General features: G+C 36.5%; 2 protein-coding genes and 1 non-coding gene across 3 annotated transcripts; 1 reads left to right on the top strand and 2 right to left on the bottom strand.

Annotated features, from left to right (window-relative positions):
- The first annotated feature begins 1523 nt into the window (after window positions 1–1523).
- On the top strand, window positions 1524–1630 carry LOC121224825 (small nucleolar RNA R71). Its single transcript, XR_005922569.1, has one exon. It is a non-coding gene; the product is annotated as a small nucleolar RNA R71 (small nucleolar RNA).
- A 3122-nt stretch (window positions 1631–4752) lies between these two features.
- On the bottom strand, window positions 4753–6723 carry LOC107941000 (tetraketide alpha-pyrone reductase 1). The gene is made up of 5 exons (XM_016874491.2): window positions 6511–6723; window positions 6254–6423; window positions 5701–5889; window positions 5343–5505; window positions 4753–5249 (listed from the first exon to the last, which is right to left on the bottom strand). Exons 1-5 carry the CDS (start codon window positions 6656–6658, stop codon window positions 4891–4893), a joined length of 1029 nt encoding a protein of 342 aa, XP_016729980.1. The 5' UTR covers window positions 6659–6723; the 3' UTR covers window positions 4753–4890.
- A 400-nt stretch (window positions 6724–7123) lies between these two features.
- LOC107940999 (chloride channel protein CLC-e) lies at window positions 7124–11288 on the bottom strand. Its single transcript, XM_016874490.2, has 6 exons — window positions 10535–11288; window positions 10248–10451; window positions 9690–10156; window positions 8981–9526; window positions 8315–8523; window positions 7124–7939 (listed from the first exon to the last, which is right to left on the bottom strand). Exons 1-6 carry the CDS (start codon window positions 11211–11213, stop codon window positions 7882–7884), a joined length of 2163 nt encoding a protein of 720 aa, XP_016729979.1. The 5' UTR covers window positions 11214–11288; the 3' UTR covers window positions 7124–7881.
- Window positions 11289–13278: the final 1990 nt, after the last annotated feature.

Raw genomic sequence — 13278 nt, 5'->3', positions numbered from 1 at the left:
CTAACCCTGCCATATGCTTTGGGGCAGTACAGAGATTTAGCATCATATTAATTGCCCATTAATTTAGAGGAAAAAACATTTCACAGTTTTTGGTCAACAAGTTTTTCAAATAATTAAAATACTTGAAGGTGCACGTTTGCTCAAAATAAAACAGACTTTTGACTCATTCCTCCCAAAAGTAAATGGTTTATTTTAATAAAGGCTTATCTTAGCATTTAGTTTCTTGGAACAACATCAAACTGCAGACTGGAAAGCCTTGGCAGATTAAGAAAGCGACCTCAGAGAAATAGATGACCTTGCTCTACCAGTGCTTTAAAGCAATCATCAAACATTTCTTCAATAGGCCTGAACTTGAATCCTAAACTTGTTAGCTTGGATGTATTGAATTCATAGTACGTTCTGTCTAGTTTCGCAAATCCCTTAGGAACAGGGAGTGGTGGAGGCATTTTCACTAAAAATTAATAATTCAGCTTTATTGGTTAGATGTTTAAGTGTTAATAGCCTTGAGTCTTGGGTTCAATTCCTCTCCTACTCACATTTTTTCTTTTATTTCATGTTGTTTAAAGTTTTTTTAATTAATATTTTGACACATTAGCTCTTTTGGTTAATGGCTAGATAATGGTGATCTCATTCTTAAGGCCTAAGTTTAATTTCTCTTATAAGCATTTTAATCTGTATTTTTTTATTTATAATTAATATTTATAAGAAAAGTGAAAATATTAAATATATTGCAGACACCATTGAGAAGATGAAAATGCTTACTATTAAATGTTATACAGAGATGTTACTTAGTTGTTAGAACAATATGTTTAACATGAGTAGTAACAAGTAAAGAAAGCAAGCATACAAATAGCAAAAATATTTACGATGTGATTGAGTTTGTCATCATGGAAGTTTTACAATGTGATTGAAAGTTGTGATTGAGTTAACTCAAATCATCCTTTGCATTACATTCTCAATCCCTTCAATCTCTTTGATCGAAATTGTTGGCATTTCGAATCGAGTTAAGCAACAATGAATCGATTCAAACAATAAGCAATCGATTCAAACAGAAAAAGAATCGAGTTAATCAACAAAACAATCAAGTCCATCCTGGATTAAAATTGTCGTAGTAGGAGTTATTCTGAGGTTTAAAATTATCACCCATAAAGTCGACTTGCTCATTCTCCATGTTAGACTTGAAGGGAAACCATTCCGGATTGATCATCTCCGTTCTAGTCGCATCATGTTGCATTAAGGAATTCACCTGTTTACTACAACTCAAACAATCAATCTTTTTACTTAGCGTTTCCACCTAGTTTGCCAACATAGCAACTGCATCTATATTAAAAGCACCGGTTGTCTTGGTAGGTTTTGTTATCATAACTTGCCACTGATAATTATTCAATGACATCTCCTCAATTAATTCTTGGGCTACCTCAGGTGTCTTATTATTTAGTGTTCCACTAGCCACTACATCAATTATCTGTCTAGTCGAGGGATTCAAATAGTTGTAAAAGGTTTTAACTTGTAATCACAAAGGTAGCCCATGATAAGTGCACATTCTCAAAAGATCCTTAAATCTCTCTCATGCATCATACAATTTCTCAAGCACAAATTGAGCAAAAAAAAAGATGTCATTCCTCAACTTAGTTGTTTTAGCCGGTGGAAAATACTTCAACAAAAACTTCTCAATCATCTACGCCCAAGTAGTGATGGAACCCTGTGGAAGTGAATTCAACCATTGTTTCGCCTTATTCCTCAAAAAGAATTGGAACAACTATAACTGTATGACATCATCAGTAATGTCATTGATCTTAAATGTATCACATATCTCCAAAAAGTTAGCCAAATGAGCATTTGGATCTTCATCTTGCAACCCATCAAACTGAACATATTGTTGCACCATCTGAATTGTGTTCGGCTTAACCTCAAAAATGTTTCTTGCAACAGTCAATCTGACAATACTCAATTCAACCCCAATCAGAGTAGGCTTAGCATAGTCATACATAGTCCAAGGAGCAAGACGTAGAGGAAGTTGCTCATTACCAGGATTATTATCTATTAAAACCTGTTGACTTTGCCTTTCTTCTTTAATTTCTCTTCGATTTCTGCGAGCAATTTTTTCGAACTCACTGTAAAATATTAACGGTTCCAACGGGTTTCCTTTAGTCATAAACCAAAAAAACTGTAAGAATCAAATAAAAGAAAAATCAAAATGTAACAATTAAATTAAAAACAAAAATATTAAAATAAAAATAAAAATGGCTAAATTAATATAAATAAATTTTTCTTAATATTTTAGTCCCCGATAACAACACCAAAAACTTGATGAGTCATGGAGCTCACTAAAATTTTGACTAAGACAAGTGCACCTATTAATTAATTGTATAGTTACAATTAGAAAAGATATCGTTCCCACAAAGACTAAAAGTACTAGTAATTACCGTCTTTCTTTTATTTAACCGAATAATTTGAGTGATTGATATAAAACTAAAATTAATTAAATTAATTAAATAATGAGCACAACAAAGAACAAAACACGAAAATAATCAATTAACAACCAAGAACCGAAACAATACCCAGAAAATAATATGTCTAGATTTCATCTGTCAGTATCAATCTAAATTACGCAATTTCTTTACTCAGTATCTTGATCCATAGAAATCTCTAAATTATGCAAATATCTCTTTCGAGTATAAAAGTCACTGACTCTAGGTTGATTAATTGAAATTTCTTTCTAATTAAAACCTCTATTATCATATTAACTCGTGTTATGGGTTCCCCTATTAGATTTGACTCTAATCTGGTAGATTTATATCATTCTATTTCTAGGATTGCATGCAACTCCACTTAATTACACAAGATCTACTCTTAAACATAGTCTATTCAACCACCGATTTAAGCACACTGAACATGGATCAATAATCTAGAAATATTAAACTAAGAATTAAGCACATATAATTGAGAACAAGAAACTAAGTATTTATTGCATAAAATAAAAATCAAACGATAGAATCTGTTATAGAGTTCATCTCCCTAGGTATTTAGAAAATTAGTTCATGCTTAAAAATAAAAACATCCAAAAGACAGTATAACCGAAAGAAATAAAGAAATCTATGATAATCTCCTAAGAAATCAATAGGGAATCTTCAATCTTGACAGAAATCTGCTTCAGAGTCGGCTTCAATGGTGTTTTTAGAGTTGTTTTCATGAATGTTCTATGATGGTTCCCTCCTATCTTCTTATTTTTGTCATATATACGTCTTAAAATGCCCGAAAAACCTAAAAATTGTGATTTTTCGCTGTTCGGTGTGAAATCCCATGAAATCGACACGGCCTACCACACGCCCGTAAGGGTCACATGGCCGTGTGGAATGATTCAGCCCACGATTTTTCGTTGTTCGGTGTGAAATCCCTTGAAATCGACACGACCTACCACACACTCGTATGGGTCACACGATCGTGTGGTATAGCCATGTGGCATGGTTCGGCCCGTGTGGCTCCTACAGCTTGCTCCAACGCTCCAGTTTTCTCTCGTTTTTTGCTCCTTTTGCCCTCAAGTGCTCTATTAAGCATTAAAACATGAATTTAAAGGATTAAGAGCATATAATTCACAATTAACATCGAATAATCACCTAAAAATGCATTAAGAATGAGGTTAAAAACATATTACTTTTAGCACTTATCACAAAGAATCGTTTTAAACAACAAACAATCGATTCAAAATTGCTACAATGCTTTTGATGCTTAAGCAAAGAAAGGAGAAAGCAAAAAATGAAAACGAGCCAAAGAATGTAGCCTGAACTAATCTGCATTATTTGCTCTGTCTCTCTCAATTTTTCATTCATCAAAAAATTACAATATAAGTCACTTGTTTTCACCAAACACACCTAACCCCACTTATTTGCAAGATGTGTAACACCCTTACCCGACCCGATCACCGAATCCGAATACAAGCGTCATTACAGAACAGGGCTGTTAAACTATATTTCCTTTTTATTTAAAACCTGTACCATAGAGCATATAAAATTTCAAATAAAAATTAATTGTCTCAACTCTAGGCTTTAAATAAGCTATCTAAAGGCGACCCCTATCTTATGTGCATGACTTTTTCTTTAATCTACCAACTTAGTTCATTTACAACTAAACACCATAACAAAAAAAACCTAGTAATGAAACTAGAAACCCAGCAGCATACACATGTGCTGCATGTATGTGCGCAAATTGTGACAGTTACATGCAAATACCAAAAAAACAATCAACTACATGGATGGTCATCTTTATAATAGAAAAGCAAAAATTACACAAATTTTGAACTCAATAATATCTAGTTTCTTATTACACAAAATACTTATATTCGTTGTCGCTATAAATAAACCAAAATATTATTTAAATTGATACAATATTGTTTAGAAGTTCTAACATTTTGATTTGTATGCTTTAAATTTTTGTCGAATATTTATTTAATACGGATTAAAATTATGTCATCTCATCTCTACTTAATATTATATTAAAAAAGTTATCTTTTAATAGAAATCGGCACATATCGTGGATAAATGTGTTCAGTCGGTTAACCGACCCGAAATAACATTAACCGAATTAACCGATCTTTTAAAATTTTTAACTTTTAATCGAACCGAAATTTTTTCGGTTAATTTGGTCAGTTAACCGAAATTTTTTTGTTTTAATTGTTGGTTAAAAATTTAGGATTTAATTTAAGAGTGATTAACTAAAAAAGTTAAAAAAGAAAAAGTGTTGGTTCCCCCAAAATAAAATAAAATCGACTTCTCTTATTCTTCCCCATAAATGAAAAGCTTATTAGTAAGAGGAAGTGTAATCCTTACATTTCGTTTCGTAAAACTTGTACCAACATCAAACTTTAAGCTGATTAAAACTGATAAATTTAGACTAAGAAAGTGGTCTCTGATGGGCAGAATGAAGAGAGAGAAGGCCCTTCTCCACTAGTGATTCAATGCAATCATCGAACATTTCTTCAATAGGCCTGAATTTGAATCCTAAACTTCTTATCTTGGATGTATTGAATTCATAGTACGGTCTGTCTAGTTTCGCAAATCCCTTAGGAACAGGGAGTGATGGATAACGAGCTGATAAGATCGATACTAACTCGTCATTGTCGATCACCGTTGAACTGCAAAGGTATCGCCCACTTGCACCTTCATGCTCGTAGACAAGGATATGGCAAAGTGCAACATCATCAATGTGAACGTATCCCATCCTCCCATGCCACTGAAATTGCTCGGTTTCCCCTGTTTGTTCACATGGACGAATACCTTGGTGAACCAATCATGAATGTGGATTATTATAAGAAGCCTTTATGATGAAATGGTTTGTTTCAATACCTTTAAGTAAGGCAAGGACGTCGGATGCAGTGGAACATAGACCGGGTGGCAGACTGGGACCGATGACGAAGGCGGGAAGGACAGTGACCAGATCAATCTTATTCTCATTGCAGAACTCCCATGCAGCCTTCTCAGCTTGGGTTTTTGCTAATGCATACCAAACCTTTGAAACGCACCCAATTTCCATTTTCAGTATCAAAAAGGAACAGTCAGCTTGGTATGATACGAAAACACTAGTACAAGCGTAGACAACAGAACATGTTTTGGTCGATTAATTGCGTAATAAACAAAGAATCATTCTCGTGAAAATCCGTATTTGAGTTAATTCAAAAGAAATGATGAGAATTGAGAAGGTTACCTGCAAAGTCTCGCAGAGTTCAAGGGAGCTCCAAGAGGACTCATCAAGGGGAATTTTGTAGTCAAAATCATCTCTAGCCCTCACAGTTGAAGACGACGATGTGAGAACTACACGTCTGAGAGATGGGTTCTTCTTACATGAGCCTAGCACATTCAATGTGCCCTTCACAGCCGGTTCCAGGATTTCCGTCTGATGTTGAAAGTGAAAATCACATTACAACCAGGAAATAAAATAATTCCTCACCATTAAACCATTTACATTAATAGCAAACCCGTAAAGTATAGAATAAATTATCTTCTTCTTATGTAGCTGTATACATCTGCAAATATGTATATATATATAGTCTAGACCACCTGACTTCCTTGGATGTTCATGAGCCCTGGAAGGCAAATTTGCTGCTTTCAAAATTACTCTGTACTAGTTTGCGGCACTGACATAATGTTAAGTATTCCCTATGTCCTTTTTTGTTTCATGGAGTGTAAAATATCTTTGTTTTGAAAATTCAGGAATATTGGTACTTGATTTACTAGGTCAAAAATAGAAGAACATATGCCTTGGGGTCAAAGGAAGGTTTTATGACGGGGGAAGCAGTGTGGAAAACGCCTTGACACCCCATGATTGCATCGTCAAAGCTTCCTTCTTCCAGTAGATCGGCCCTCACCAATTTGAGTCTCTCCTTGGCTCCATCAAGCCTCCAGAGGTGGGCTAATTTCTTCTCATTTGCTGCCCCGTGCACAGATAACCAGACAAATGAAAATGAAGCGAGGCAAATGCATTAAACAGTTGAAGGTGTAATGGAAACGTACAGACCTGGATCCCTAACCGTGCCAATCACATGATAACCCGACAAAAGAAGACGCTTAACCAGCCAAGAAGCCAAGAAACCAGCAGCACCCGTAACGCAAACTTTGCCACCTTTCACCCACTCCATTTCCACTTCCCTATAATCAAATATCATGCAATGGTTGCTTTTTATATTTGGACCATTGCACTCAATGCCTTGATAGTTGAGAATTGAGGTTGGATTGGAGAAGGTAAGCCACTCGATGCTCGTGAGCTTTGAACGTCATTTTGCTGGTATTTAACAAGTTTGGTTTGACTTACCTACTCCTAGTTTTATAATTTAACTGCCAAAAACTCAAAGGGTTTGGGCAAATGCCAATGCCAAATACGTTAAATGGGGTATGCTAAAAATCTCTGATTAAAGCGTTTTAGCCACCTGTTTCGTTTTAATGTTTCTGATGGCAAATGAAGAGTTTTACACCTAGATTATACCCTGTATATATGTTACATGAATTCAAACATTCACGTACATAAGAAGTTGCTTAACAATCTCTCAACGCTTCAGCATGCATCAAGATTTCAAAGTTTTAATGAGTCGAGAAGTTTTAATCATTGTCGACAACAATGGTGATTCATGAAATAACCATCAATACAAGCCAGCATACAACTAAAAATTTAATAAAGAATGTGTTGTGCATTTACAGTGATTGGTACTGCTGATGTTGGAGACAGTAAAATACTTGTCCCAAAATTGGGTGTTCAGTAGGCTCTCTCAATCGGTATGATTATACAGACATGGAACATCGTGTTTGAATCTCTCCCCCATGATGATTTGCTAAGTCCTTCGATAGAACATTAAAAGCACGACAAAGTATATACCTGTTGTGGTGTAGCTACCTTTACTGAGTGTAGTGTAAGGTACAGAAATCACGAAAATAGCTAACATAAGAAAACAATTTCGGACAGGACTATTATACCCAATGTAAGAATCCTATTTGAACAATTCTCTTTTGCCAATTGTTCGAAGCCCCAGCCTGCAAAATCTTAGACCTTCGGGGCTGTGAACGGTTTGATGGTCCTGAACATCCTAAGGCAGCTATGTTGGCTACTCATCTCCCAGCTTGAAGAAAAATAAGTATAACAGAGCCCTTCCAGTTGGTCCAGCCAAGCATAGGAAAGTCGGACCATATCCTAGATCCCAGTGGTTATCTTGTGTGTGTTTTAGCTTCCCTCCAACTGATGGCTCTATTTGAGAAAGAAGATTTTGGCCACACAGCCACTTCCGTTTTCCAAGGCTAAATTGGAAGGATCACCAATAATTGAAATCAAAGTACAACAAAAATCTGCCATGTCAATCACTGTCTCGTCCTATATCATGTACGGGGTCAAGCTTCACCCTTATTCCACAATTGCCTTTACTGTGTCAAAATCAAGAGATTCTCTTGTGGCCAAGGCTCTGCAGTAAAAAAAATTAAAAATAATTAAAAGAATAAAAAAACCCTCCCCCGCAACGGTGTGCGCCACCCATCAGTCAATAAAAGGCATATCCTCGGATTTTCCATCTAAATATAAAATTTAAAACCCGCAATTTGCTCTACTACTGCTACTTCTTTAAGATACAAATGTCTAATATCATTGCCGTAAGTCAAACTATGCCTAGGGAAAGAAATGGATATATAATGAATATGCCACTCTAAAACATGGCCATTTGCAGATAATATAGGCTAATTTGCAAATATGTCTAAGGTTAGGCTACTAAAGAGTCGGTGGACAATCAATGTAATAGTTAAAAGAGACACAACAGAAGCAGTTCAAAGATCTAGTTACAAACCTGCAAGTAAGGCTGATACATTCTCTGTCCAGAAGGCCAATTGGCTGCCCTCTGCAGTCTTTGACACGCTCGGATATCACTGGAACATGACTCAGATCATATTCATTCATGATCATTTCTGCAGACAGAATATCCATAGTAGGTGTAGCTGTCCATGGCACTTTACATTTTGCACCATCTGATGAACATATTTCAGATACCAAAAGCACCTATAGCAGGGATTATTAATAAGTCGGCGGTGTAAGAATCATAGAAATGAACTGGAATTAAACAACAGTGTGATTTTAACACATCTTTGGTGTGGATGTACACCTAAGATGGTGATTTCAAGATATGGTGAAGCAGAAAGCTTTACATATACCAATTGACTCAGATGAATTTCAATCTTCCAACTTTACCATTGTACCCCCGAAGAAAGAAAAACCACAAGACAAAATCCTATGTTGAAGTTAATTTTAATCTATTTTGAGTTGCAATGGGAACTACTTTAGCATTTCCGTGAGAGGGGACATAGCTCAATTTTCATCACTTCTTCCTCCACCCTTACTGAGTAAATCTGTGTTTTCCTTTCCCCCCCTTGTCCCTTGAATTGTAACATGCCAGACTATAAGTTGTTAAAGCACGTTATTCTTGAAAACTTGAAATAAATTAAAGAGTGCACCATACCTTGGAGTCCAAACTTTTGTCTTTTGCAAATTTGCTGAACTCATGAATATCTGTTAGTGTCAATAAACCCAATAAAAGGTTGTCATTATCAACAATTATTGCACAAGACTGCTTTTCCGTAAGCATAAGAGTCACTGCTTCCGTAAGTAAAGTACTCGTCATTACTGTCACATATCTCGTCCTCATGGCTTCTTTAACAAAAATTCTCTTTTCTAAATCCTTGGTTCTAATGCTGGAATCATCAATGCAGAGTGAACTTTCAACTTCACAAAGGTTATTGAAATAAGGTGGCGCCTCGGTAGAAGATAGACTAGTTGTATTATCTGATTCTTCTGGCTGTTGAATTGTATATCTGTTTCCATCTTCAAGTGCTTTGGTCCCTTTAACATCCTTTCTTTTCATCTGTCCAGAAGTAATCCAAGAAGAAAGCCCAACAGCTCCTAGTAAAGGCAAAACTATCCGATAATCCTGAGTCAACTCAAACAGAAGCAGAACTGCAGTGAGAGGTACCTGACAGACCCCTGCAAGCATTGCAGCCATGCCAACCTGCAAAAGGCGCTGCATAATGGTCAACCACATCATTGTTTATTGTTCTATTCTAATGTAGTAGATTAGTGAACATAAAGTCCAGATCCAGCAACAGATATTTTCTATTCTAAATTTCCTTCACAAACAAAAATTCATCTAACCACTATTCACAGAAAATTACCAGGCCATATGCTTGTGGTGAGGCCACTTCCAAGATTGAAAGGTGAATAGCTGGATCAGACTGAGCAATTGCGAAACTAATGAATTTCCCATATGCCATCCCAGTTGCTGCACCAATAAAAAGTGAAGGGGCATAATACCCTCCTACTAACCCAAAGGCCCGGCACAGAGAAGTTGCAATAATCTTGACTGCCACCAGCTGAAACAAGAGATCACCCGAAAGACCTTTGACGAATGGCCGAGATTCTAACAAAAGATCGACATTATCGAAACCCCAGTACAGAATTTCAGGATATGCCAAGGCTATTACACCAACAGTTAGTCCCCCAACTATAGGAAACACAGGCTTTGGAATCCCAACATCCTTGTTAAGATTGTCCACAACACCCAGTAAGTAAGATGTCAATTTAGAAAAAGCCAATGAAACCAAGCCACAAAGAAGACCCAGCAATAAATAAAGTGGAAGTTCTGAAAATAAGAAAAAAGTTCTGATCCAATTAGCATGAGAAACATAAAAAGAATACAGTTTCAAATGATGAAGATAATTTAAGAAATTTACCACCAGGAGACCGGAAATCATACTCAGGAACCTTAAAGGCAGGTTCAGAACCAAGACCAACTTCAGAGATCACGGAAGCGATAACTGCACTGAGAATTACCATCGAAGTTGTGTTAGTAAGTGACACTGAAGAATCCGCCGGCGATGATGGCCACAAAACCGACTCAACGGCGAAAAAGCAACCAGCAACGGCGGCATTGAAACCTGAAGATACATATAGAACAAAGTAAATTAATTAAAGAGATTCAATTCCAAAAGAATTACCGTATAAAATTTCAAAAACGAACCAGATGAGATTCCAGCAGCTGCGCCAGCAGCCAAAAGGGAGAGCTTGGTTTGAGGATTTTTATCCAAAAGAGAATGGATTTCTTTAGCAATGGAGGAACCAATCTCAACGCTTGGACCTTCAGGTCCTAAGGAATTGCCAGTCCCGAGCGTGACACAAGCCGCTAAAGCTTTCAAAACAGAACCCAACGCAGCTTTGGCGCTATAACTAGCTTCCGAAACGGCGTTCCTAGCAGCGTTCAAGACGCTGACGATTAAACCGCCGCAAGCAGGCACAAAAATAACACGTACCCAAACGGAGTCGAGAGGCTCCTCTCGCAACCAGGAAGCACCTCTGTAAGGAATCCCGTCCCAGAAAAAGTCGCGAATCTCATGCACGCCGTTGTTAAACAAAACGACGGCGATTCCCGTAAAAACACCGACCAAGCAAGCCGAAACGATGACCCTAGGATCGTTGAAATTATCTTCGGAGACAACAGAATCAACGGAGACGACGGTTTGTTCGTCAGCGGAGTCGGGTAGGGCAGCAGTGACGAAAGAGGAGCGTTGGTTTAGAATGGGAAAGGGGGAAGAGGAGAAACGGTTGCTGTTGAACGGAAAAGGGGGCGGGGATTTGCAGAGAAGTGGGGAAAGGTGTGGTGGTGAGGAGGGAAACAACCGTAGCACGCTAGCTAAAGCCATCTTCTTCCTTCATCCAAATCCGTAACGTGGACTAACTGCTCTCTTAGTAAGTAGTAACTACTATTAAATGATATTATTATTAATGGATTTAAATACGTTGTTATAAACTTTTCTTTTTAGGGCTTATTACTAAAAAAACCTTTTTTTTAATTTACCGAAATAGGCCACTTTTTTAATTATTTACCGGAATGGGCCATTTTCCGCGAAATCACATCCACGTCAGTGCGATGTCAGGGTACGCACAGGAAATCGCGTCCACGTCAGCGCGATTTGCTGACGTGGAAGGAAATCGCGCCCTCTAGGACGCGATTTGCTGACGTGGCATGAACAGTGTGTTTTTAGCTTGGAAAACTTTGAAAGGCCATAACTTTTGGCTCGGTTGTCCGATTGAGACAAATTTTTTTTTGATTTAAAATAACTTTTCGAGATCTTCGTGCTGGAAAACTGCTTAGAGATGAATAGGGACTAATTTGTAAAGTATAATTTGTTAGTTACAAGTATAGGGACTAAAGTGTAATAAGCCCTTCTTTTTAAGTAATTATACAGTTTTTTTTTTCTTACAAATGGTAGGCTAGGACGACATTTGTGTCACTTTCCCTTCGTTCTATTCAACTCACACCTACTTACAATCAATTTATTTCTTTTTCTTCTCTATTAATTAACTATTTTTCAATTAAATTTTAAATTCATCTTAAATATTTTATAAATATATGGTAGGACACTTATAAAGTAAAATTAAATCAAATTAGTTCGAACTAAAATTGATTCACTGAACTACAACACAATAGCATATGGTGGGACTGAGATCCACGAATGACAATTGTACATGATGAAATTTAACTCTAAGTACTCAAAGATCCCTTGTTGTGTATTGCAAGACTCTCAAACGCCATTTCCAGCAATGGACGTTGAAGCACGTCTTTAGAGAGGCGAACCGCTGTGCCGATGCTACGGCACGAAAAGGAAGCATTTTTCAATTTCCGACTTCCTCAGATTTTATTCCATGTTATGATGTTACTGTAATATGCAATGAAGCTGCCTTTGTGCTAACTTCTCTTTTGTTAGTTGATTCCACTGGCTTGGTGTTGTACCCTAACTCTATTGAAGTTTTAATGGCAATATCAGTGGGTGTTGACTATACTATGCATGTCCTAGGTATCAAGCTTTTCTTGCTCCATATGAATAAAAGATCTCAACATATATAGTTCTCGAATTCAAGTGAAAATATTTGAAAATTAAACAATTAATGTAAATTAAAATTGAAACAGTTTTAGTAGTAGTGAACCTTAAACTTGATATCCATATGTATCGATTTAGAATATGAGTTAAAAAACAAATAATAAATAACGTAATTTGATATAAGTTTAACAAAAATCTTAATTCAACTCAGCACCCATGGATGCCGACTTTACAAAAAAAAACTCTAAATAAACCCTAAAAATGAAACCTATCAATAAACAATCATAGTTGCTAGTTTTCAACAACAAAAAAAACAAACAATGTTACATTTTTTTTCTAAACCCTAAAAGCTTAGAACCTTCGAATTTCAATATCTAATCGTATTGTAATGGTTTCCAACTTATTGAGATTTAAAGAAGGATATTTTCTCGAGAAACAACATTGCAACATTCTCTTGTGGCTTTGTTTTGCAGCAATATGAGTATAAGTTGGCCTGACAAGAGAATCATTGCCTAATTGATAAACGTCGTTTTCTATCACGCAAACTAAATTAGAAGAGTTATTTATGTTTCGTCATTCCTATCCGCTCTGATTGAACAGCGGAGACTAAAGACCCATAAATCTCATCTCTGATGCGACAAACTGACAATAACTAAGGTTGTTGAAACCGGACTAAACTAGACGATATACCAATCCAAACTAAGGGGAAAACCAGTTAAACCACGAATCATGATTGAACTGCAAATCACAGATTGAATGAATCAATAAAAAAACCAGCTGAACCGATGTTTTTATATTTTGGAAACCAAGAAAAAAAACCAACCTAAACTAGGCCCAAACCCCTTAAAATTACTAAACCCAAGTACCAAACCCAAAATAAGACAAA

Source organism: Gossypium hirsutum, chromosome D12 (genome assembly GCF_007990345.1).
Source record: "Gossypium hirsutum isolate 1008001.06 chromosome D12, Gossypium_hirsutum_v2.1, whole genome shotgun sequence".
Classification (NCBI taxonomy): Eukaryota; Viridiplantae; Streptophyta; class Magnoliopsida; order Malvales; family Malvaceae; genus Gossypium; species Gossypium hirsutum.
The sequence above is the reverse complement of the archived record's forward strand: the minus strand, read 5'-3'. Positions and strand labels throughout refer to the sequence as shown.